This window comes from Pholcus phalangioides, unplaced genomic scaffold, assembly GCF_987345545.1.
Source record: "Pholcus phalangioides strain wild (caught in Gottingen) unplaced genomic scaffold, Ppha-v1.0 ptg000014l_1, whole genome shotgun sequence".
Classification (NCBI taxonomy): Eukaryota; Metazoa; Arthropoda; class Arachnida; order Araneae; family Pholcidae; genus Pholcus; species Pholcus phalangioides.
Window position 1 is genome coordinate 1,546,210 of NW_028301607.1, and position 26,470 is coordinate 1,572,679.

The following is a 26,470-nucleotide window of genomic DNA, read 5'->3' on the forward strand; positions in this document are numbered from 1 at the left end:
CATAATAACATTGACACGTGGAATAGATCCGATTTTGAGCATGGCGCTGCGCCGCATTTGGAGTACCATATGGAAAAAGAAATTGTCTTCAAACTCTATCGATGGCAGAAGCTTGCCCAGATGTCTCACGGTGGTGGACCTTGTCTGTCTCGGTAAGAAACATAAATTGAAAAAACAAAATCATTAATTAATAATATTTAAAGAAATATAAATTTCCCAATGTAGGTTTCTTTTGTTCATATATGTCTGTATTCATATATCTCTGTTCATATATAGATCTGTATTGAATGAAATGCGTTCTTGTGTTCCCGGCAGCGCGATTGACCAAAAACGGCATCAAATTACATTAAAGGAATAGGCGAGAAATACGCTGGTCTAGTACAGAACATTTCCCACCCCCAATTTGCTAAAGCTTTTCATTACAAAAAAATAATGATATAATCGCATTTACACTTTGATGATTTGTATATGTAAGTGCATATAGACCACGGTGAGATTTTGAATAGACCAACGTATTGATGCATGAAAATCACTCGTAATACGTTTACAAGTGATGCTCGATCATCCTTATTTCATCAATCATCCGTCGTAGAGGTATAGTTTCAATAAAATGCTCAAAAAGCGTTCAAAAATTACACTGCGCCAATTTAGATTTAAGAGTGCAAATAAAGTGCGTAATAAAAGAAAAAAAATCTAAATTTTGAAACGGCCCCCTGTCCTCTAACTTCCAATGAGAATGTTGTTGCCCGTTCTCTCCAGACGCCTGTAAATTTTTTTTCGTTTCTAAGTGCAATATTCGCAGAAATATTCGAATTCGAAAATCTGAGAAAAGTTGGGAAAAGACTGCATAAAAGAGGGAAAACAGCGTTGTCCGTTAGTTTTTGCTGTTCTATATCGTAACTTTTCTCAGATATTTGAATTGAAATATCTCTGTGAATATTGCGCTTAGACACATGGTTTTTTTTCTTCCTATCGGCCTCAAGTTGAAAGATCTAAAAAAATAAAAGATCTAAAAAATTCAGATCTTTTTATTTTGTCACACACTATCAAAACAAGTACAGGGTAATTTTTGAACGAATTTTTTAAATTGGAACCACACATCTACGGCAGACGGTTGATGAAAAAAAAAAACAGGTCGCATTAGCGCTTGGAGGACACCCTGTATAATTGCACTACTAGGCTGATTGGTTCAGAGCCCCCGCTTAGACTCTTTCATAAGGGAAGATTGTAGAGCATCGAAATCATGGCCCAGAAACATCAACCGGATTGATATGATAGGACTTGATTCGATGAACGATTGGGATTTTCCTGGAGAGAGGCTTATCAGGAAAGCAATGGTGGTTTCGTTGACTTCAAAATGCAATCATAAGAAAAAATCACAACTGCCGTTTCTGATACTCCAGCACCGCGGCGTAGTTAGAAAACGGACACGAAATAACCCTAATAACGTAACAACGTTGTGACTCGTTAAACAAAAAAGGCGAGCATTGCTGTGTATACTCTGCGTAATCAGTATTCAGATTGCAGTATAATCTATATACAGGGTGCCTAGTAAATAGGAGTTATGGCATTTTACTGGCGGACCGTTGATACTAGAGACATACGTCCAATTAGAAAAAGTTTCCAACTAACGTGTGGTACTCAGATATGACATTCATGTTTCAAGGGGGTGTATAGTTATTACATATTGAAAGTTAGTTGGTTAGTTTGCATATTGAAAGCAGTTATTACATATTGTGGTGGTCGAGTGGTTATAGTGCCGGACTCGTGATGCGAGGATCCGGGTTCGAACCCCACAGTGGTGGTCGGCTGAAGTTGGTTTTCTGTGGTTCCCAACTTCAAGGCGCAAATGCGAGCCGATCTCCCCGTTAAAAAGTCTCGCCACAGAGAGCAACAGTCCTACAACGATAAATCATTCAACCATAACACTTCACTCATAGTTTGTAAAACTGGGGGCAGATGACAGCACTACACATACCAAGCATTACACAGAAACAAAACTTTACGTCAGGTAGCACTACACGTACACGCACATTCCCGCATGTACCGATTCGTTGGGGGGTTCCGCGGGGGGGGGGGTTGCATGTGTGGCGTAGCAGTAGTAGGTAGGGGCTCGGGATCCATGATATTCTTAACTCAGCCACCTCGTTGGGCAATTTGCCTGTTGTGGCGTTGTATTTGTATTTGTATTAACTTCAATTAAAGTCCCCGGGTGCCCCAAAACCCAGTTATAAAGTTGTGGTCCTGTGTCTCCTGATGCCAACAAAGAAAATTTCATGCTTCTAAAAGTGTGTGAAACATTCCCCAAGGTACTAGGATTCGAAAAACGGAGGAAAGTTGGGAAAAAACAGTGTTAATGCGGGTAAAACGTTTCTTTCCGTATTTAGAGGTGGGTATTTTTTCCAACTTTCCTTCGTTTTTCGAATTCAAGTAAAATTCAAGTATCATCTCAGTGAATATTGCACTTATAAGCGTGGAATATTTTTGTTGTCATCAGGAGAGACTGGGCAACAACTTTCTAATCGGGTTTTGGGGCACACGGGGACTGTGTAAAAAGTTAATATTACTACACGTTCTTTGGAAATTTTTTCTGATTGGTATTCTTAGTATCAACGGTTTGCCAATAAAATTCCATACCCCCTTGTTTGCTATGCACCCTGCATATAAAACTGATTTTCTGTGTATGTGTGTTCCCTATACAAATCTAAATTTATAGATCCATCGTCGCCAAATTTTGCAGGTATACCAAACGGGGCCCGACTTTAATGATATGTTACTTCAGAAGTTCGTTAGAAACTATGCAAATATGCCCGAATTAAGCGAAAATCGTTCGGACAACAATGGTCTCTGAACCTCAACAATGACTTTCGTGATATTTACTTTGGTTACCGTGGTTCCCTAGGAATGCGTTTTAGCCATGTACATGCCTTTACAATGACTTGTTGCTTCTTTAATGCTCCCAGTATATGGGGAAAACCCGACAGAACATTCTTACTGGGGCTCAAGAATCGACTCCTCAGAAGGTAAAAAGTTAAAAGAACATTGTGACAGAAATGGAATATGCATTGTGGGATCTCAAACTCCCACTCACTATCCACACAACCTGAACGGCCGACCATATCCTCTGGACATAACGCTGGTGAAAACCCGGCAGTTTGAAGTACAATTGAAGGTTCTGAGTGTTCTTAACTCAGATCATCTGCCAGTTGAAGTTATAATAAATTGCACAACCTCTGTACCAATCTACACCTCCAAAAAGACAGCCCGGAAAAAATACCAATGTTTACTCCAAGATATACCTACACTGATTCCACAGCAGGAAACAGAAGAAGTGGAAATCCAGTTGGAAAAATCACGAATGACATACAGGCATGCGTCGACGCTGCAACTTCTACGAAACTTGGACGCCATAATCCACTAGCGCTTCCATACTTTCCCGAAGAAAAGGTGAGAGACAGAGAGAAGAACAGGTACAGAAAATCGTATCAGAAACCCAGAGATCCGCATTTTTACTCACATTGCAATAGAAGAAAAGCCGAGACGCGAAGCCTCATTAGGAACTTCCTAAACGAGAGGTTCAATGAATGGGTCATGAACGCTAAGCCAGAAGATGAGAACGTGTACGACATCTGTAGAAAAATGAACAAAGAAGCCACCACGATTCCAACGATCCACAGTGACTGATATTTGAAGACGAGCTCAAAGTAAATGAATTCGCAGTGAATCACTTTTACAGCAGCTCTCTCCAAACGACGTCTCCACTTCTCCTCCTTCAGGTCAAGATAAACGACTCAACATGAGAAATAAGACGTATAACCGCAGGAATTAACCAAGGTTTCAGCTTGGGCCCGACGATACACAATATTTTATACAAATGCAACGCAACAACAGGCAAAATGCACAACAAGGTGGCTGAGAAAAAGATGTCCATAATAAATATGGATGTCATATATTTCAAAATATAGCAACCCACTTAAAAATGCAATTACAAACAATATATATATACATGATGAAGTATTTTACAATGCCCATAAAGAATACTTATGGTTCTCTTATTCCAAGTATGGACAGAGCTTCTCGATTTACCCCAACATGTTTATCGTATTTCTTTTTAAACGTGTCAATTGTGTTAGAATTTACTACCTCCGGGAGTAAGCTATTCCATTTATTAACATGGATTATTATCCTATGGTACCAAAGGGCATCCTGGTTTTATACGCGGACGATGTTATATTAATTGCAACCTACAGGAAGTCCTTGAAAGCGCTAAGTACTAACCTCCAGGAGCTGATTACAAATGTCGAAAGATGGAATGCATACAACAATGCCAAGTTGAATGTAAAGAAATGTGTAATGATGTGGCTCACAAACCGAGATATCCCTGCAAATACGAATATCATCATACAGCAACACGATATCGCGCCATCGACTCAAACTAAGTACCTGGGCGTCACCCTGGATGAAAGATTCAACTTCAGGAGCCTTACCAAGAACAAAATCAAGAAGGCTCAGATCCTCTTAGAGAATCTATTGAGATTCTGCTATTGGAGGAAGTTTTTATGTACGAACAAATCGTTGACACATGGTGCCCCAGCTTGGGTTTTTCGCATCTAAGAGCAACATGTACTACAAATTACAACGATTCCAGAATCGCGTCCTAAGGCGCTTCACTGGAGCACCGAAAGTTTTCCTTAAATCTTCCACAAAGATTTGAAGGTGTCGTCCATGTATTTCCACATCAAGAAACTGGCTCGAAAAACAAGAAAAGTCATGTCGCCAACATCTCAGAGAGATCTCCAATTATGATGCTTGCGAGTTTCTGAAACATCCTCCACATAAAATATGTGTCCGAATTTTTTGAAAAATGTGTGTGCGTTTGTGTGTATACATATTTTTGTAAATATTCAATAGTTCATCTTTCAAGACAGTTTCACGAACGAAGATATCAAATGTTCGACAAGCTGGTGAATAAGACAATTTTCCACAACAAATGTTTTATTTTATTTTCTCTTTCATATTATCATTTTATACCAATGTAATATTGTGTTGCTTTAAGATGAAAGAGAGTAAGGCTGTTTTGAGCTTGATGCAATGTTCAAACCCGGGTATATTTTCTTTATTGTCGCCTAAAATATAAAGTGGTATTTGTGATTCATTACATCAATTACGATGTTGCTATACGTTACAATGCCTTCCTCAGAACAAGGAGTTGGCACTAATAGTTTAAAGACCCGCTATACATTTTGATATTCTTAATCGTTACACTTAAATATTTGAAAAAAAACATACTTTAACTACAAATCAAACTATAATTGAATAAACTGTAATGGTATTTAATTATATATGTGATTAATTTTAAATGAGTAGTTAGCTAATCAAAAGCAAATCTTTTTGTTTCACCTTGAATGAATCAGCGAATGTAGTATGTAGACTTTAATAACAGTTATTAAATAACTATCATCAGATGGCAGCAGGCGCACGGTTGTTAGTTTTTTTTTTCATGGAGTTACAGTGGAACTTCGGTTAACTAAAGACGCGATGGCAAAAAGGATTTCACTGGAAAAAAAATTATGGTTCCAAACATCACCGATAAGAGAAAATGCTGGCCTGTTGTAGTCTACGTAGACTTGAAGAATTTCCATGATGCACAAGTAAGAATTCAGCTAAACATGCACCTACATTACCACAGCGCACATTACTTGTGAAATTGACTCATTTTCACCAGTGCAATGTGAGATTAGGAACCGTCAAAACATGAAAATGCCTTCTATCCAGAGACACCTGAAGTGTTTTAGACAAAGCCCTGTAAGGAATTAAACCCTTTAAGTAATTGGCACAAAGCACCATTCCCTGTTTTATTTCGGTCAAAAAAGCCCTCGTGAGTATAAAATGACTGTAGTGCGACAAAAATGTTCAAAGGAGTGAAATTCTCATAACGAGCACAAATTTTGATTCGATTAACGAGCGATGCTTCGCATTACGAGCGAATGAACTTTGTTTATTTATATTCGCGGGGTGATGGTTTTTCGCTTTCGTCCACACACATGCTGTGAAATTGTGGATAATATTCTCCCCTACAGTCTCCGGTCAGCGTGCATAACTCGAAAAAATGAACTCCCGTACAAATATGTCACTGTTTACGATATGAAACTTAGATGTATCATCGTAACCACGCATATCTGCACTCGAAGCATTTTTTTTCAATTGTGCTCGGAGAAAACTGTGGGTTGATTGCATTATTGAACGTGATTTTGAGGGACTAGCGCAAGAATAAGGGGAGATTGTGTCCTGGGAGAAGACCATGAGACTGTAGGTGCATTAGCACCTTATTCAAGAAATAGTGGAAGAACATGGTCATATCCACAAGCGAACTGATGAATTTCCATTGCGCGTCACAGCAAGAGTTTATGCACGGGATGTAGTCTGAGAAAGATGAAGAGAGAATTGAGAAGTCCCTCACTCTTCAAATGAGATTAAGAGATGCGTTGAACGTGGAATTCGGTGCAAAACGTTGTAGAAGAGAACCACCACAATTAAAGGTGTAGCAGTGCGAGCAATAAATCTGTCCAACGGTAGTGCGATTTCTCATTTCCCGAAATAACCAAAAAAAAAAGAGGCAAAAGCAAGAGTCGTAGATAGGGTTGTTTTTTAAAGTCACACAAAAAGAATATCGAAGAAGTGAGTCCTCAAGTCGCCCTAGCCTAAACGACAGTCTTTCTCTCTTTCTCTGGTCGTTTAGAGTAAATTAATTTGCAAACATCGTAATGTATGTTTATTTATGGCATTATTATATTTGTTTTGTTTTATTGTATTATTTATTACGTTATTATAGTGTTGCGTTATTGAATGAATTGTTATCGCATTCAGAGAGGCTCACTTTCCCCCTAAAACCTTTTCAAGTAGCCCAAGTGGGTCCGTCGTGTTTTAAATGCTACAGGGGAATAGCCTAGATGACGTGCGTCGTTAATGATTTAAGTCTTGACGTTTAATTTTATATTGTCAGAGAATTATGCGTTTTTCGTATTCGACGATTTCACCGCACACCAACTCCGGCCATTTATCGCGCGCCATACGGCAATTTCCAACCAGTCCAGTTGAGTGGGAAATGAAGGCGCCATCTATCGGTTGCCGCCCCAGGTTCGGTAGGTAAAGAACTTGTTTCTGAAGATCTTGCCCGGATACTCTGTCAGACCAGACACGACCCGGGCTCTGTCAATTCCGGGATGTAAGCCTTTCACCCGTGTGGGTTGGATGGTGCTGGAGGGAGCCGGGGGTGCCGGGCCGGGGCACCCGCCGGTGAACGACCGAAAAGCGCCCCTCCCGATACCCCCGACTCTGTGCAAGTCCTAGCTGCAAGCGCGAAGCCTGGTCTTCAAGGTTGTCTGTCTTCTGGGTGCGTCCGGTCCTTCAATGTTCAATGTCTTCTGAGGCAGCGGCAGCAGCTCCCCCCACCTCGCGGAACCCCGGCAACGGGCCTACAGACCCGAACGGCGGCTGACGGGACCAACCCCCGCAGCCCGACTCCAAAAGTTCCCAGGATGTTTTATTAAACCAAAATAAAATTATCATGGGCGATAGCGCCTTTGTGCATTGCTTATTGCCCGGATACTCTGGCGCGATTTCGTGTTTTACGGGTGCTGCCATCCGCCTTCCATATTTTGAAGTGAAAATTGGAAGTGCTCGGATTTTAATGTATAACTATAGTGTTGTAGGTCTTCCGCTCTTACAGAAAGACTTTTTTTCAAGTAGCAAAAAGGCTCATGTTTGCCCGTTGCAATTGAAAAATCGCAGAAATTAACTTCTGACGACCGCCAGACTGTGCCGTCAATGGAGTGCGATTCTGGATCCCCACTGTGCGAGTCCAGCATGAGTCCAAGAACCTTTTTAGGGTAACTCGCGGTCATCTCGTAGATAGTGTGGTGGGTGGGCCGCTGTGGTGGTCGAGTGGGCATAACAACTTACACCGCGTACATACTAAGAAGACTGGCAGTGCACGTCTGAGCGGTGGGGGCGATGACGAGTTCGAACCGCCAAGAGCCCAGAATTGGCCGGTGAATGGGAAGGTCTAAGTGCGTTCACCTGTAGAGACGGATTGGATTATCGACGACAAGGGCGTTTCAAGTGTGATTTATTCGATTTAATCCTGTTAATAATTTTGATTGGCCATTGGCTTAAATTGTTTATATATTTATTTATGAATTACACGATTCCAGATTGACGATTGCTGATGTTTCAAGACGATTGTATCAATTTTTTATTTACGTTATATTTCGTCGCCTTCGTCTGATGTGTGACTACGTTTCTTTGATTTTAATAAAACTTTCGGATACATACACCCATCCTTCGGGAATATCGATATCTCTCCGAGGTGGAAAGTGGGGTGCTTCCGGTCTTCAAAGCTCAAAGGTGTCATAGTGGCAGACTCGCATCGCGACGACCCGGGTTCGAACCCCACCGTCACCACAGTGGTGGTCGGCTGCAGCTGGTTTTCTACGGTTCCCTGTTGTCTCGTCACGGAGAGCAATAGGCCTACAACGATTCAATCATTGCACTTCACTCGGGAAAAACTAAATAAAATGGCAGTGCTACACACACACACACACACACATAACAAGTGGTACACAGAAACAAACTTCACGTCAGGTTCACTACACGCTCATTCCAGCACGTACCAATTCGTTTGAAGTTACGCCGAGGAATATGGACGAGAGGTGCACTTGTAGGGTCAAGTATTAGAAATCACGGTGGAGCGTCATCTTGGTGCTTGCGGAGACGAGCGAATTATCACCGAAGCAGTGTTGGCGATGAGAAGAAGAAAAATATCGAACCCTTTTTCGAATGTGCTGTTTGAAAACATGCGTGCAGTGTGCAAAAGTTTGTGATGCGCGAGAAAGCAGAAACTATTCGCGACATCCTGCACGCGTGTGAGTAGCACAGAGAGAGAGATTTATCTCCATAATTAATGCAAACTTCATCTACGTTTCGTTTAACTTTCAACTCAAATTATACGTTACGGTTGTTGATAAAATGTTAACGTTATAATTATAACTATAAACTATATATAACTATATAAACTATATAGTTTATATATAAATAAATAACTCTATAATATAAAATCACAAACTCGAAAAGGGCCTGTTGCTAAGCAACCGAGTGACGGAAGTGGGTGAAGTTTTTGAGTGACGGAAATCTGTTACGTTTTTGTGTTACGGAAGTCGGTTACGATTTTGGGTCAAGTATTCATTTAACTCTAGCACATATTGGGACCCATTTGACCCATCGGGACCATGTTATGTGCATGTACCGAGAGGCTCCCATATCCTACAGCAGGGCCCTTAGGCTGGAATTTAGATGGCAAGCCCCCATACCAGCTTTTCAGGGCCCCTCTGTGGTTAATTTATAGTGTATAAAGTAGTAGTGTATATGTATATAGTGTGTATATATATAGTGTATATGTATTTATAGTGTAAATTATAGAATTTGCAACAGCGGAATCCCGAGATAAAGCCAGTCTGGGGCCCCACTAAAAGTATGCGAATTGGTGTCCCGGGTAATTGGTTGAGGCCCTCGCTTTTATTCGTTGGTAAAACGAATACAAATGAAAATGTTTCATGGCAATCGCAGCGGGGGATGACCGACAAGCTTCCAAGTCGGAGGCCCCATGTTTACAGGTTTCATTTTGGGGCTCTGGATGAATCTGATTCTTTTTGTTTTTCAACATTATACAATTTGCAACAGCGGAAGACCGAGATAAATTCAGTCTGGATTCCCCACCAAAAAATCTGCATATTGTGTCCCCGCTACTGTATGTGAGGCCCTGGATTTTATTCGTTGTAAAATTGATAAAAATGAAAAATTTCCGTGGCCCCTCACAGGGGGTGCCCGACAAGCTTCCAGGTCAGTGCTCCATGGGAATGTTGATAGGTTATAATTCCGGGCCCCTGGATGTATCGCATTGATTTTTGTTGTTTAACATTGTAAAATTTGCAACACATCGGTAGCCCGAGATATATCCAGTGTGGGCCCCACTAAAATTCAGCGAATTGAATCTGGGGCCCCAGTTTCTGGGGGTGCTTGATGAATCTCATTTGTTTTTTGTTGCTTTATTATTATTTTTATTAAAATTCGCTTCTTCAGTAAGCTGGTGCTTTCACGCGTCCCTTTCCATAGCACGCTGATGAAGTGGGATGAAATAAACAAGATATGTTGTGAAGAGAAGTGGGGGGGGGGGGTTTGGCCGCCAAAGGCGGCAGGGGGGCAGCGCCCCCCTAGTATATATATATAATATATAATGTAAATTAATAAAGGGAAGAGAATATGATAATCAGCAACGATCCATTTTGTTCAAGCTGTAAAAATTGACGTGCGAAACATTTTCGAGGAATAGTGCACACACACAATCACTCCTTTCGAACACTAAACCACCCTACGCAGTTAGCCTGGGTAGAAGAAATTTGCGGATTTTTGAAAAAAGTGTCTAATAGATTGACAGCTTCCAAGAAGTAAAAAAAATGTTTCAGTGTACTTCACGTGTTAATCACACCGTTTGAACTGTGTGTTCATTACGCCCTCTCTTCAAAGTAGAGAATTCTCTTGAAATTATTCAAGATATAAAACATTGTCTATTGGCTGAAGTGGTTTTTTCCTGTGTTTTTTGTTTTTTTCTTTATCTTCGGAGCGAGTTGATACCTTCTTTGAAAAAACCTCGAGAGCAACAGACCTTATAACATTTCAATTGCACTCATAAATACAGGGTGTTCTGTTAATGGACCGACAAACTCAGAGGGTTGTTAGTAGGCATCAAGAGGAAATAAAAATTGCAATGGAGCATAATGTCGCAAACCACGACCAGAAGGTGCAAATCGAGAAGAACGCATGCAGGGTCTGAGTCCAGAGGAGACGAAAAATGATCGACGTCAGTCGATCGCTGAATTCGTTCGTGGGTTCGCTCAACATATCCGACATAAGCAGCGTCGTGAAACGCATGCGCTGGGGTAGGATCACGCGCTGCGGAAGACGTAAATCAGCGCTATTGTGATAGTACGCACTTGTAGCAGTTAGATGTCTGTTTCAATGAGTATCGTGATGGCTGACTATACGAACGAGGAATACGCTGATATGCATCTGATTTACGGTCGAGCAGATGGCAATGGGCGCTTAGCACAGCCGATGTACCAACAGCAATATCCGATGTGCCGTAGTTCGCACCATACTACTTTTCACCGACTTTTTACGTCGTTGCAGGCTCTGCAATGACGTCAGCGGCCGCCACTTCCACCAACTCTTGTAATAATTGATCAAATAAATCTTTTCGTAGTTATTATTGTACTTTTTTGTCGTTCCAGCGTGACGTCGGAACCTGCATGCGTTTTTCGCGATTTTCACCCTCTCAAAGTGGTTTGCGACACCATGTTCCATTGCAAATTTTTGTTCTTTTTGATGTCTACTAACAACCCTCTGAGTTTGTCCTTCCATTAACAGAACACCTGTATGTTTATTCATGCCAGTTTCGTCTTTAGAAAAAAGATGATAGCACACACGTGCACGGAACTTACATTAATGCATACTTACTTACAGTATAATCAATTCTAACACAACCCTTCTTCCGTAATAAAAAAATTATACTAAATTGTATGTGTGCGTGTGGCGATAGAGAGAGAGACCAGGGTGTTGTGTAACACATAAGTAAACGTTTTTCGAAGTGAATGTCGCCAAATTTTGCCAAGAGCACCGGGTTGAGCTGATGAGATTGATGTGTATTTGCTCAGTGGTTTTGAGTAGGCTGCCTTATTTCATCGAGAAAAATACGGGGAATTGGGATTCCAAATCGAACATAAGGAAAGTTTCCAGGTATCGCTAATGACGGGAAAGTAAGTGCAAAAGGTATTAAAATGTATTTAACAGTAGAAAAAATTCTAACGTAACAAATATGTGAACTGAATCAAGGCCGCTACACAATACGCTGACGTGACGTGGTCCCACATAACGTCAGATTGACGTCAAAATCTGATTTGTGAGAATTCTGTGACGTAGGAATGACATGCCCTCGTCACAGAATTCCCACGAATCAGAATTCGACTTGAATCTGACGTGACGTGGTCCCACATCACGTCAGCGTAGTGTGTAGCGGCCTTTAGTCATAATCATCATAATATAAATCATAAGTTATTGAAATAATCTTGATCTTCGACTCCATAAAGAACAAAAATTCAAGCAATGCTAATTGAAAATACAGGAAAAATTCGGACCTAAAACGTCAAGACGGCCAAAACTACGAAAAAATACAGTAAAATACGGGGCATGTGACCACCGAATACATGGTAAACGTTGGGTTTCACCCAAATCACGCAATCATCGCGATCACGGATAGAAATATGGACAAGAGATCCATCGATAGCTCGAAATATAAAGTCTGAAATTGACAAAAACTTAGACTGCTTCTAGGTTTGGCCGGTCAGTTCGCGAGACCGATAACGACGGATTTTATGGGCAGTATCATCGTGTTATTTAACATAGAAAATGCTCAAATTTTACCTATTTTCAATCAAGTATGCCAGAGAGAGTAATTTTCGTAAAATAACCTTTTATGACTTTTCGGGTGATCGATGTTGAATCAATTAGTCTCTTGTTACTAGAAAGCATCTATTTTAATGGGCGGAAAGGAATCTGAGAAGCGAGAGAAAGAGGCATCATTAACATGAATTGCTCCAAAGAAATTCTCGTTAAAAACCAATGCAAGGAGAGAGAGACACTCGAACACGTACATACGCCATACAACACGTACGTCCGCAGCGTCTCTGGAAACGGAATGATACTTTCGTGCGTCTCTCGGGCGTTGAAAATGGAAGGCCTTTAGAGAAACGCCCACGACGTGGAGTCCCCCAATTAGTTGAGTAAACAGTCGTAGGCGCTGCACTAATTTACGACAATTTCGTTTTCTGCCGCGTGTGTTTTGTTTCCGAGAGAAAAGAAAAGAAAGTTCTTTATTTATCTTTTTCAAAAGAACTTGTTTTTTTTTACTCGTTGTTAAACATTTCTGTACACGCGACAGAAACGAACAATCGATTTTGGCAAGAGAGTGAGGGGATGAAATAAAAAAAAAATACCGTAATCTCTTTACTATTGCGCAGTAGGTTTCACCTGAAACACTGCACTGGTCTTTACATTACCCGTGAGCTATAAATATCAATTATTGTTCGTTATTCAGATGTATAGGGTACGGTTTTTACTAGTTGGGGTCTGGAATAGAGCAGTTATCAGGGCCCCCACACATTGAATAAATGCGATAAAGAGACGTTTTGTTGGTTGGGTGATGAATGTATTGTCATATGATCATGATATAATATATCATATTGTAATATACCCTCCCTTAACGATTCATTCTAAAAATTCCACACACAACTTCATAAATTTATAAATCAGAAGGTCGCAATGCTCTGGGTTTCTTTCCCTCTCTTAGTAATCCTACAGCTCGTTCATTTTACTATAACAGATACGTATAACTTTCTACAGCGCAGTTACGTCTCCATCACCGATCAATGACAGAAGACGTCACGCCATAGGCGGAGACTTGGAAGTTTGGGGGGGGGGCATGGTCATTATTGCTGTGGGGGCAAGATTATGATGATGTCAGTTCATATATACATGTATATACATTAGATCAGTCGACCCCGCCTTTGACGCTGTGGGGCAATGTCCCTCATGCCCCCCCCCCTCCATATCTCCACCCATGCGTCACGTTTAACATGCCTTTTGATTTTTTTTCTTTCAACTTTGAACCTATCATAAGCGCAGCTGGATGGCAGGTGTCTTTTGTTCAATTAACTCTCGATGTTCCTTGTGGGAGGGAGAACTCACACACTCGCCGAAAAGCCATGTCATGGTTAAGTCGCTCCTACAGTGTGAGGGCACTGAGTTAAGATAAGGGCACGTGTGAACTTCGAGTCAAGTTAAATCGGAGATACGAAGTGTATAAGTTCTTGTAGAAGAACAGATGAACAGGTACCAAGCGAAAATAATTGGAAAGAAAAGTCACATTCCTCTGTGGGCAATCAAACCCCACCAACATGGCACTTTCCAGGCGCGCGCTCCAAAGTGTCATATTGGTGGAGTTCGATTGCCCGTAGAAGGAATACGACTTTTTAACTATCTTCGCTCGGTATCCAGTCATCTGTATGTTCCTATAATTAGCGGAGAGGTTCATCGTTTCGTTAAATCATAGATGTCCATATAGATTGCCAAGCGGTTTGTTTGGTGTGTGGTGAGTGACCTATTCCCCCCCCCCCTTCCTTTTTATTTAACGGGGGTGAGGGTTAATGATGAAAATAAATTATTAAAAATTACAAGATATACAGAAGACTGGATGTTGTGAAGATATTTATTATTTGAAACCTGATCGGTTTCACCGTCCATTGCACGGTTCCGTTCGGCATATATACGCTCTAGCGAAGGAAAATCTCTATCTCCTCTGTAGCTTAGTGGTCAGAGCACTCGTCCGGCAATCGAGGGACCCGGGTTCGACTCCCGGTAGAGGCAGAGATGAGTTTTTTCCTTCCTTAAAAAATTAACATCTCAAATAATAAATATCTTCACAACATCCAGTCTTCTGTATATCTTGTATTAACAAGTGGAGAGCGACATTCATGTCATATTAAAAATTAAACATGGCTGATTTTGTGACTAGATATCAGATGAAAATGTGTGAAGTTTAAGAGATAAATTAAAGGTTTAAATGCGGCGCAATTGAAGTATTTTGTTTTATGGAGCAATGTCTTATTCTTCTTTTTATCTGATATGTCGCAAAATGAATTCGCTATAATACGACGGGTTGTTCGCAAGTAAAAATACAACGACTGCTATTTGTTCGAAATAATTTTATCTACACTAAATGTCTACAACAGAGTTTTCGTGCATCATTTTCCTACATAATTGCCATCATTTTTGTATTTGTGGTGGTCCACGGGATGAGTAGCGAGAAACTTCGCCAGTAAATGTCATTCTTTGCTGAATATGCTAAAAAAAAACACGTGTATTTAATGTGAAGATATTTTGTTTTAATTATTTCGTAATTAATGTTGCTGTTTGAATTTTAGCAAAAAAGTATTCAGTATATTTTACTTTCTTAGTAGAAAATATCTTTTGCAAAATACTTTCTGTAAATGTAATTTAGAAAGGAATGCCTCTTCAAACCTCCACACTTGTTTATCGGTGGTTTCGTCATCAGGTTTGATTATAGCCATATTTGTTTTTTATGGCGTTTTGCACACCTTGGTGGTATATCACTCTTCTAAATATATATATAATTCATTTTCTGTCTGTGGGTTTGTGAATGTTCTCTATACAAATCTATAATTTTAGACCTATCGTCGTCAAATTTACCATATATACCAAACGACTTGAGCGATAGGCTACTTATTTAAAAGGGTTAAAAAAAGGTTTAAAAGTTTGTGAGAGCTGGGGAAAATTCCTGAAATGGGGCATTTGCCCAAAATGATAGAGCTGGAAAATGCCCGACATAGGCGAAAAACTGTCGGGCAACAATAGTTCCTCGACCTCAACAATCACTTTCGGAATGTTTAATCTGGTAACCGTAGTTCCCAAACTCATTGCTAGGGAACCACGGTTACCAGAGTAAACATTCCGAAAGTGATTGTTGAGGCCGAGAAATCATTGTTGCCCGACAGGTGACCGTGGTTACCTAGCAATGCGTTTCAATACAATGACTTGTCACTTCTTCAATATTGCCAATGTTATGTATAATAGTCTATTCCTTTATAATGATTTGCCACACTATCAATCCTCCCACAGAAATTTAAGAAAAACCGGGTATTATAGCTAGTGGCAATATATTTAGGAAAATGAATTATTATTCAGAAGATATTTTTCGTTTAGGGACCACTCTTGATGTCTGCGGATCAGTAGATTCACGTATTCACTGGTCCGTGGGACAAGTGACTTTTGTTTTTCAATTCTTATATAACGATATTAACATATATGTTACTAGCTATAATACCCGGCGCTACCCGGGTTTTCCGCAATTACTGGGAGATTGAAAAAGTGGCAAACCATTATAAAGGCATGTAAACTATTATACTGGCAGCATTAAAGTGACAAACCATTGTAAAGGCATATGTACGCCTGAAATGTATTGCTGTAACTTAAGTAAACATTCCGAAAGTGATTGTTGATTAACAATGATAATTAACAATGACTATACAAACAATGTTACAATCAACAATGGCTATTATTCAAACAATGCTACAATTGTAATAAGTATTCAAACAATCACACAAGTAAGAATGGAGGTTCAAATAATGTTATGGTTAACAAAGGATGGTCAAATTAAATGTGTTATTCAAACTATGCTATAATTAATCGAATAATCATTTGTTAAACAATGACTGTTCGACCGATGCTGCATTACATAATTGTGTGGTTGTCGAAAAATCATTTAATCAACAACTGATGTTGAGACTATGCTTTGGGTAACAACAGATATTCAATCGATGTTACGGGTACCGATTGTTTCACAAAATGTTCGAGCAATGCTCTTGATAACAATCATTTAATAAAATGTCCCAACAGTGTTAAAGACAACAGTCATAGAAGCAAATGTCCAAACAATGGTAAAGGTAGCAAAGGATGTTTAAACATCGCTATAGATAACAGTCGATCTTCAAACATTGATAAAACTTTAAAAATATATGCTTTACGTTATACCTTTACAAAGAAGCTTAATATGAATGTCTCCATTCTTCAAAAATAATCTTCACAACAGTTTTAAGCATCAGTTTCATGAAATAGCACATATCAGATAAAATAAATTAATGAAGTTATTTTACAATCAAGTCCTCGGAAAAATGACCTAAGCGTACTCTCGTATCATAGGATATAATATAGCCCCATGTGGAAGTTGATTTCATTCTGGGGGCACTGGATGAATCTTACTGTTTTCTGTTGTTTAACATTGTAGAATTTGCAACAGCGGAAGCCCGAAATAAATCCAGTCTGGGTTCCCCCACTAAAAAATCTGCGTATTGGACCCTTGCTACTGGATGTGGGGGGTCCTGGATTTTATTCGCTGTAAAAATAATCAAATTGAATATGTTTCGTGGCCCTCGTGGGGGAGGGGGGGACTCTGAGGGGGGGGGGTCCGAGCCCCCATGGAAAAGTTGACAGGTTTTATTTCGGAGGCCCCCTGGACTAATCTCAAAAATTTCCAACATCGCTAGCCCGAGATAAAGCCATTTCATATCGTTTCATACCGTGCACTGCGCGCCCAGTCTCTACCGACCATTCTCAATTTTAGCCAATACTCCGGATGAGGGGGGGGGGGCTGAGTGTAGAGATAAAGCCACTCTGTGGCCAAACTAAAAGTATGCGAATTGGGGCCCTGAATTTTATTCGTTGGTAAAATGAATAAAAATGGAAATTTTTCGTGGCCCTCACGGGGGATGGGGGGGGGGGGGTTGGAGTCCGACAAGCTTCCAGGTCGGGAGCCCTATGTGGAAGTTTAAGATTTCATTTTGGGGACAAGATAAATCGCATTGCTTTTTTTGTTGTTTTACACTGCAAAATTTGCAATGGTGGAAACCCGAGATTAATTCAGTCTGGGGGGGCCCCCCGCTAAAATTCTGTGAATTGGGTCGCCGATCCTGGATTGTGGGGAGCTGGTATTTATTTGTTGGTAAAATGAGTACAAATGAAAACTTTTCGTGGTCCACCAGGGTTCCAGTCTGGGGACCCCCATGGGGGAAGTTTTCTGGGGGTACTTGATGAATGAAGTAGATTTTTGTTGTTTGTTTGTGCTTTATTATTGCAAAATTTGTTTTTTGTTGCTTTATTATTGTAAAATTCGTCAGTAGTAAGCTGATGCTTTCACATGTCACTTTTCATAGCCCTCTGATGAAGTGGGATGAAATAAACAAGATGTTGCGAAGAGAAAAGCTAGTAGAATATAAAGTAACGCGCTACATAATTAGCGTATAAGCCCCTTTATGTATAGTTCAATGCATAATTACCTTCTTCTAAATACTATGTCATAATTTCAGGATTGGCTACGACGCTCGGAACAGGAGCTTATGTGCTGATGCCTGAAGCGGCCAAAGGCTACGCCGGACCATCAGTGGTGATATCGATCATTGTGGCTTCGGTGACGTCGTGCCTCGGAAGTCAGTAAATACATAGCATAAATATTTATACATATTCGTGTGTATATGTATACATATTTTGCCGCTTTCTTTCGGAGGATTTGCCATGAATATTTCATACTCAGTGTTCCGATATTCAACATCCGACCGAGACTGTGGCCACGTATGCCTAGCAAGGGGATTATAGCGAAATGTATTAGTATTACATCGATACAAAATGAATTTTCACATGAATATTTATTCTTTCCGATGTAACTTTTCGTATTCTTAATAATATAAAATTAAAAAAAATTTCTATTCTGTTTTCAGAATATATTCTGATATTAATGGGGTGGCCAGATCATGAAACTGAAAAACCGGGACAAATCTCGGAATTCATCGACAAGAACTGCGACATAGCACAAGTGTCTCACTAAAAACATAAACCATCTGTAAATATCTTAATCCGAGGGCATTACAGTGATGAATTGCATGGAAATATTTTAAATTAAGGTTCCTGGAAACCTAGGCTGGCTTATCCGCTTATTTGGTTTAGGCGCTCTCAGATGGATGACGATGAGTAGATTCGATTATCAAGGCGTCTTAGCTAAAATTGCCTGTCTGTACGGGATCAACTTGGCGTTGTCGATAGTCCGTATAGATAAGATGTGATCTATAGGCTGTTGATAGATACTATCTATGGGCTGTTGATAGATACTATCTATATGCTGTTGATAGATACTATCTATAGGCTGTTGATAGATACTATCTATAAGCTAGCCTTATACAGTTTGTTGAAAGGTTACAGTGCTTAAAAGTATTATCACGATTACTTTGTGCGTGGCCGTTAATTCGTATTCAAGTTTGGGCAAAGCCACCAATAGGAGGTGTGCGTCTGCTACCGCTACATCGGGACCCGCACAAGAACGAAGTAAGGTGGCTGAAATACGACAATGAAAATATATTATCAATAATCTAAAATATCAAAACCACTTTAAACGGAACCCCCCTGCCCTGGATTTGGGTACCAAGTAGGCCACTGTACCGTCAAATGCGCATTCCTTCGAACTTACGACCGTGTTGTCGACACAGTCCACTGAATTCGAAACTGAAAACATGTATGTACAGTTTGTAGTTCCATAATAAAAGATTCGAGCAACTAAGATATTGAAGAGCCTAATGAATAACCTAAAATTTGCACAACCTTCCTAAAACCTGTGTGAAAGCCTATTTGAATTTCATTAATTTTAGATTAGAGACAAAAATATGTCCTGAAAACTTTTTTCGACACAGTGCATTCTCTCATGTATTAACAAAAATGCATGACATCTCTGTCCACCCTATCGATAACCGAACTTTTTGATATTCTATCCAGGTCTATGTTATTCTGAGGTGTCCACGATATTTCCGTCTGGTGGCTCAGCGTACGTCTACGCCTACGCAACGACTGGGGAGTTCTTCGCGTTTCTTATCGGCTGGGGAATGGTTCTGGAATATTCTCTCGGGACCGCTCTGGCCTCTAAAGCCTGCACACAATACATCGACGTGACTCTGAACGGGACCTTGTCGACAGCCTTCCAGCAGCTGATCGGTAAACTCGATATGCCGGGTCTAGACAGATACGTCGATGTTCCTTCGGTGATAACGGTCGTCTCCGCTAGTTCTCTGATGTTGTTATCCATGAAGGTGAGAATCGGGTATCTGTGTTTCGAGTGATCTTCGCATCTAAGGAATGTCCTGAATAAGACAGGATAATTCGAAGATTTCTTATTAAAATTAGTGTCTAAATCCATCCCTAATACTGTCTGTAATTGAAGTTCACCTATTCAGACCTTAAGGAGACTGTTTCAGACCTCTACACAGGAAAATATTCATGATCAATCTACTAAAAAATCATCATGACGAATAGATTACAAACACATTGACAGAAAAATACGAAAAAATAAGTTCAACAATTCAGCACCAAATAAACCTTTTCATGCAGGAGGTGGCGTATGCTAATTCTTGCACTCACGGGCATATACCATTTGTGCTGAATAAACGATCGATGCGAAGCCATTTTTCTGACACTTGAAATCAACAGCCACATTTACGTTCGCCTGCTTTTTTCGCAGAATGAGATCTTTAGCTTCTCTGGCTGTCTAAAAACACCTTGTCAATTGACACACGCCATTGAATTTTTACCGCATGTAAAGCATATTATACTGTTCAACGTGACAACGCACGACTGTGGATATGGAAGAAGAAACCCTGTTCGGTGGGGATATTAACTTGACGATTTACCGTATGCTATCTAGTAGTAAATTTCAAAACCATTTTGGTTAAAAAAGAATGTTTTCCTGCCCCCCCCCCCATCTATTCAGATAATTGTGCACAATCCTAAAATTTCATAGATTTCGACAGTTCGAAACAGGCGATTTTCTAAGAAACACTGTATTTGAACTTAAACATTGACAATTATGCTGCACAAGGTTCACATGCCTATTTCCGATCGTAGGAGACCACTGTGCACTTTACCGAATTAGATAATGTCATTAATTAGCAGCTCACTGTCACGTACGAAACTATGACCGAGACATCAGTCATTTTTAATTGAAAGAAATGCAGCAAGATTGAGTTAGCTCCATTTTTAGCTTTTTGAGTTCACTTCCTCTATGGAAAAAAATTACATATAAAGTCCTAGATTTAGTGCTAGACGAAGATAACTCCAGCAATTAGTCCCTGCATTTCTCAATATTCAGAACTAACACTAGCGTCGCATTGGGGCAGGAAAGGGGAAAATTAAAGGGGGCTGACTCCTTCACTGCCCCCAACGGGAAAACATAGAGCTAACACGTTCTAACAACAAGCCCTTTAACTACATGTGAATATTACAGAAGCCGTAGTCTAACGTATGAAAAATAAACAAATTACTAATAAAAAATTTCCACAAATTATTTTGCATGCTATAAATTTAATTTTATTTATTTAATTTTGAATTAATAATTTTATATTTTTGATTTATTTTCTTCAACGACTTATTCGCGCAGCAAACGTTTAAGGTATAAATGCAAGTGCTCGAATGTGGAATGCCCGACTTACAACTTGCTTTGAAAATGACATAGACAATGATGATTTAAACCATAGTTTCCCAACCTTTTTTGTCCCATCGTCCCCTTCTTCAGAAATTTTTTTCTCCCAGCGCCCCCCAACGCAATTTAACCCATAGAATCCTATGCTATACGCGTAGTTTATACCTGCCCCCCCTGGAACATTCCATCGCCCACGTTGGGAATCACTGATTTAAACGGTTCGCAAATCAAGAAACACTGATCTTTATGCCAAAAAAAATTGAGTTTTTGAGTGTGATTTTTAAACCTTTTGATCATAGTATTCGGTCGTATTGCAATGATGCCGGCAAACAATATAAATGTACATATGTTGCAACACTACTCAAGCATTTATAGGCACAATTTTAATGTATGTACGACACTGTTTTATGTGCAATTAATTTTCAAACCACCACGCTGAATTCAGACACGTAAATAATTAATAGATTATTATCTTTCATTATTTTTATAATAATAACGTGAATATTTCCAGTGTAAGTGTATGTCTATGTCCGAACGCACAACTCAACTGTCAGGAAGCTTAATTATTTCTTATTAATGTTATTATTGAACTGAACATTTTGAAGTTACGAACTGTTGAGTTTCTGATAATATATAATGGCTTTGATATGAATATTTCAATCTCATATCGCAGCTTCTGTGCACATTAAACAATTTCCTGGTCATACTGAACCTTCTTGTACTTTCCGGAATAATATTCATCGCAACATTCAACATGGACGTTGAGAACTGGACGGCAGGTGCTGGATTTTTTCCACATGGAGCTTCGGGGGTAATTATAATAATTATTGATATTTTTCCCGAACTGTGCTATAACTCTGAATACTATGTTTCATACATAATTCATAAATTCCTCTCGCGATACAAAGTAATCTGACGTTCTTTTGACATGAAACAAATTACGTATTAATAATCTTTAATATTGGGAAGATGAATTGATAAGTATTAGATTCTCCCGATTTAGCGAAGAAGCGATATTATGTTCTCGTGTTTAGAACAAAATGGTCTCCTGTGCGATTCTAGCAGTCACATATTAATACAGGGTGGGCAAAAAGTCCATAGAAACTTTAAAAATTAATAAAAACCGGAAAAATAACCGAAATAGAAAACGGTTTACAGGGTTAGCATCGCTAGGTCACGGGAATTTTTTTTGACAGGAAAACAAACAAAAAAAAAAAACAGCTGATAGGTGGGGCTGGCGCGAGCGACTTCGGTGGAGATATGCAAATGAGACGTTTATAAGAACTTGCGCGCGCTCCTAATCCACAATCAGTTCACAATTGTAAACTGTGTATGTGGACCTGCTGCATTGCCATTGCTGGATTTGTGACGCGCCTGCAATGTGTTATCCCCTGTGGTTGTGGTCATGTGGAACACAAACTGCTGTAATAAACGATTTGGAGGCATTTTGTTCGTTATTTGCGTATCTTTTCTTTGGCTTGTGTACGTCAGTGCCACCTATCGGCTGTTTTTTTAGTTCCCCCCCCCGTCTTAAAAAAATTCCCGTCACCTAGCGATGCTAACCCTGCAAACCATTTTTTATTTCGGTCATTTTTTCGGTTTTTATGAATTTTAAAATTTTCTACGGACTTTTTGCCCACCCTGTACTATGTAAGTATGACACTTATGTAAGTTTCGTGTTTACGGCATGTTGCTCTCTGCAGAGATATTCTTTCAAGAGACCGGCTACCATTGAAATATTACTACTGAAAACCCAGAATTTGGAAACGTAGTTCCAGTGTCGAAAAATGAGAGTGTGTGAAACTATAATTATTACCAAACAAAAATAATAATCATTTTTTTGATTATTACTGCTGAAAATTTCAATAACAATTACAAATTTGAATTAGAAGTAAAAAAACAAGGAAGTTAGTTATTAACGATCTCACGGTTTCCGTGCGTGTTTAAGCTTCCAACGCCTCTTTTTTTTATACGTGTCGTTGTTTGACAATATTTTGGGTGTTGCCATTTCAGAGCCGTCAATGGAATGGGCGTGGCTCCCTTTATTTTGTCATCGGCAAGAGAAACTGATATACAATTCATAATGACATAACTTGACGGCTGATCTGTTCAGTCCAATGTCTCAAACGAATAATTTTACGTTTCGTAGTCATGGGTAATTCATTTCGAATTAGTGTCTGTTAATTTTCCCATTGCTGATGTGACAATGAGACCAATAAAAATTCAATTTTAATGCGATACTTTAAATACGTTTTAACATAATAAAGCGAAGGCACGACTTCGCATTGAGAAATGAAACTGACGAAGATCTTTGATGGCACGCACTTACTGTGATATCTTAAAAAATCTTGCATATGTCATATCTCGACTATCTTACAGTGGACATCCCAGTTGCTATTATAGCCGCCAAGAAAAATGTCTGTCTGTGACAGGCACATAAACATTTAAAGAATTTTACAAACGCTATAAGTATCATACCTCAAATTTCCATTACTGAGCTGGACGATAGATGGCAACCATATATTCTAACACATAAAACACGTACATCACACACACACACATATATATATATATATGCCAAAGTTGCCGATTTCGTGAACTGGCCAGCCCAGCTGACCCGGTCAATGTCGGAAATTCGGGCTTTCCCCGGGCTTTGGCCTGCCCCTATAGATCGATCCCTATCATTCAGGGTCATCGCCCCATTTGGAGTATTTTTTGTGGCAACTCTTGCCATTTAAATTAGCCATAGCTAAGCATAATTATTATGATTAATTATGACAACCCTAATGATAAAAGAAATCTGAATATGGATATCTTAGTGATCCGTACATAGGGATGTATGGGGATCGACATATAGGGGCCGGCAAAAAACCCTGCGAAAGCCTGAATTTCGGACATTGACCGGGTCAACTGAGCTAGCCAGTTCACGAAGTGGCCAACTCCGGACTTTGGCTGTAACATATATACACACACCTAATTCCCGTCATCCACTCATTCCTGATAAGTTTATCCGAAGAATATTTACGGGTTGCATATGCGGTAAGTGGGGTGGTCATTATCAAAACATTACGAAAAAAATTATGATTTAAAAATCACAATTTTTCGTAATGTTTTGAGATAAATCTCATTAATTCCATTTTGTGACGAAAATTCCCCGGTATAAAATGCATTTATTATTTGTGTTGCACTCACTACCACAAAACCGCACATGCAAATAGTAAACATTCCTCTGGTGAATGTCCAGCAATTCGGGCATGTCAGAACGCGTTCGGAGGGTATCTATGGTGGGTCGTAATATAGATATGGTATCTAAGTTACGTTTCGTGTGTGTGTGTTCCATTTGCATTCCATACTCTACATTCAACTGCAACGAGATTTTTACTCACAGAGGTGACGACACTCAACACCCCTCCATCCTAAATATGACATAGTGGCCTGTGGGTTCCGACTGAAATTGGCAAACAGTGCATTTCTGAGTGCAAACTGAGTCATTTCTTAGCCATCCTGGACTAGTAGTGCGATTTTCGCCATGGCTGTATATGTTTTATTTTTAAACTACTTAGAGTTTAATATTGCCCACATTGGGTTATTAATCTAGGGAGAAAAGAAAGCTTAAGCAGGCTGGAGAGGACATAAAAAGCAGAAAGTCATTTTTCATTTCGACGTACCAAGCAATTATGCTTTCATACGACGTTAATGGACTCGTCGTCACACGCACGAATGAATGAATAATATCGGCTTGGAATATTACAAAGTATTCAACACTTTTAAAACAAATTATAAAGTAAATAAACTTATAATTAGCACGTAATTATGCCTAATCTTTTTTTCATTTTGCTCAACAAAGCACGAAATACTTTCGCAAATGCCATAAAAACATTCGTTAAAATGCGCACATTGAAAAGTCTCAACATAGTCACTAGATGGCGGTCCTTCCCATGGCCAAAAATTCAGAAAGGTCAACTTTTTTCAGCCGCAACCCAAAATACAGTCTATCAATGCATTCATTACATTGTAGTCTAGCATTCGCACTGCACAACGCACATGTTCCTTGCGAAGATTTTATGAGGTAATGGCCATCGCACTTCCTAAGTGCGAGTTGACAATGAATTTTTGGTGTCCTGGTCTTGTTCCATCTTTCTTTGGAAGCAGCCGCAGAAGAGTCATAGTTACTTCTCTGAGGAACTCAAAATGAGTCAGCTGACTACTTTTTTAATGATAACATTTATGCAACAGCCATCCCAACAAAAACTGCCATGATCAACGCATTAGTGAACAGATTCCACCACCATTTTTTGGTGCGGAGTTGAGGACGATAGTTGCTCAACATTCTGTCCAAACAAGTCTACTCCACCCTGTCCAGAATTATATTCATGAATCAGATATGGTTTTTATATGTTTATTTTCTACTTTTTTTCATGGGAGTATATATTTGCTGATTCAATTGGTAGATGTGAAGTGTAATTCGATGCTACCGCGACCACACTGCGCTGTCGTTCCGTCTACACATGATACTACCGAACCATCAGTACAGTAGTCAAAGTATCCCCTTTCACTTTTTCCATTTCCTTTAAAGGCATCAGAGGACAGTTTTTTGTGTGATTTCCCCGAACTGTTCCCGTTGCCTTTACCTTTTTCTCTGCAAGTGATTTCAGCAAATCATATGATGTAAAGAAATTATCAAAAACAAACAACTTCCACTTGTAGGGGATTTATCACTACGGATAAAAGGTTATTTACAACTCTGGTGCCTAAAGGCACAGGCTCTGATGACTGCTTATCAGCGTATATTTCCATTTTATATGGAAAACCATTGTTTGAGCAAATCATCCAAATTTTAAATCCAGAGCGAATCGGTTTTTCCCGTATAAACATCTTACTTGAATGATGACCGTAATACGGTACCATTGATTCATCGATGCTCAGTTTATTATGGAACAACTCCAACTGAATAAAATTCTCATTTAATTCATCATAGATAGGTTGAACTTTGCCCAACTTATCACCGGATGGCAAGAAAGAGTTATCTATCAAATGGAAGTTCCTTTTTATGTCTCTAAATTTATTTCTCGGCATAACAGTGGGGACGATCGGTACTGCCGTGTCTTCTGAAGTACCCCAGTAATCATTTTCACTTGGTATTCCGTGACAGCCACTTAGCAAAAACGATCCAAAAAACTTTGAATTTCTTTCCACTCAATTTTCAAATTCGATCCCTGTTATGCGGCATTAACATTTGACATCTCAGCCAAATAACCGAGGCACTCTTGC

The 26,470-nt window shown here is 39.6% G+C and overlaps 1 protein-coding gene across 1 annotated transcript in view; it reads left to right on the forward strand.

Moving 5' to 3' along the window:
• Positions 1 to 32: 32 nt before the first annotated feature.
• LOC149077899 (cationic amino acid transporter 2-like) overlaps positions 33 to 26,470 on the forward strand; it is a 36,543-nt gene continuing 10,105 nt past the window's right edge. Inside the window, exons 1-4 of the mRNA XM_089241500.1 lie at positions 33 to 152; positions 18,051 to 18,170; positions 19,504 to 19,814; positions 21,873 to 22,010. Coding sequence (XP_089097626.1) covers positions 41 to 152; positions 18,051 to 18,170; positions 19,504 to 19,814; positions 21,873 to 22,010 — 681 coding nt within the window. The 5' untranslated portion in view covers positions 33 to 40. The remainder of the gene's footprint in view (positions 153 to 18,050; positions 18,171 to 19,503; positions 19,815 to 21,872; positions 22,011 to 26,470) is intronic.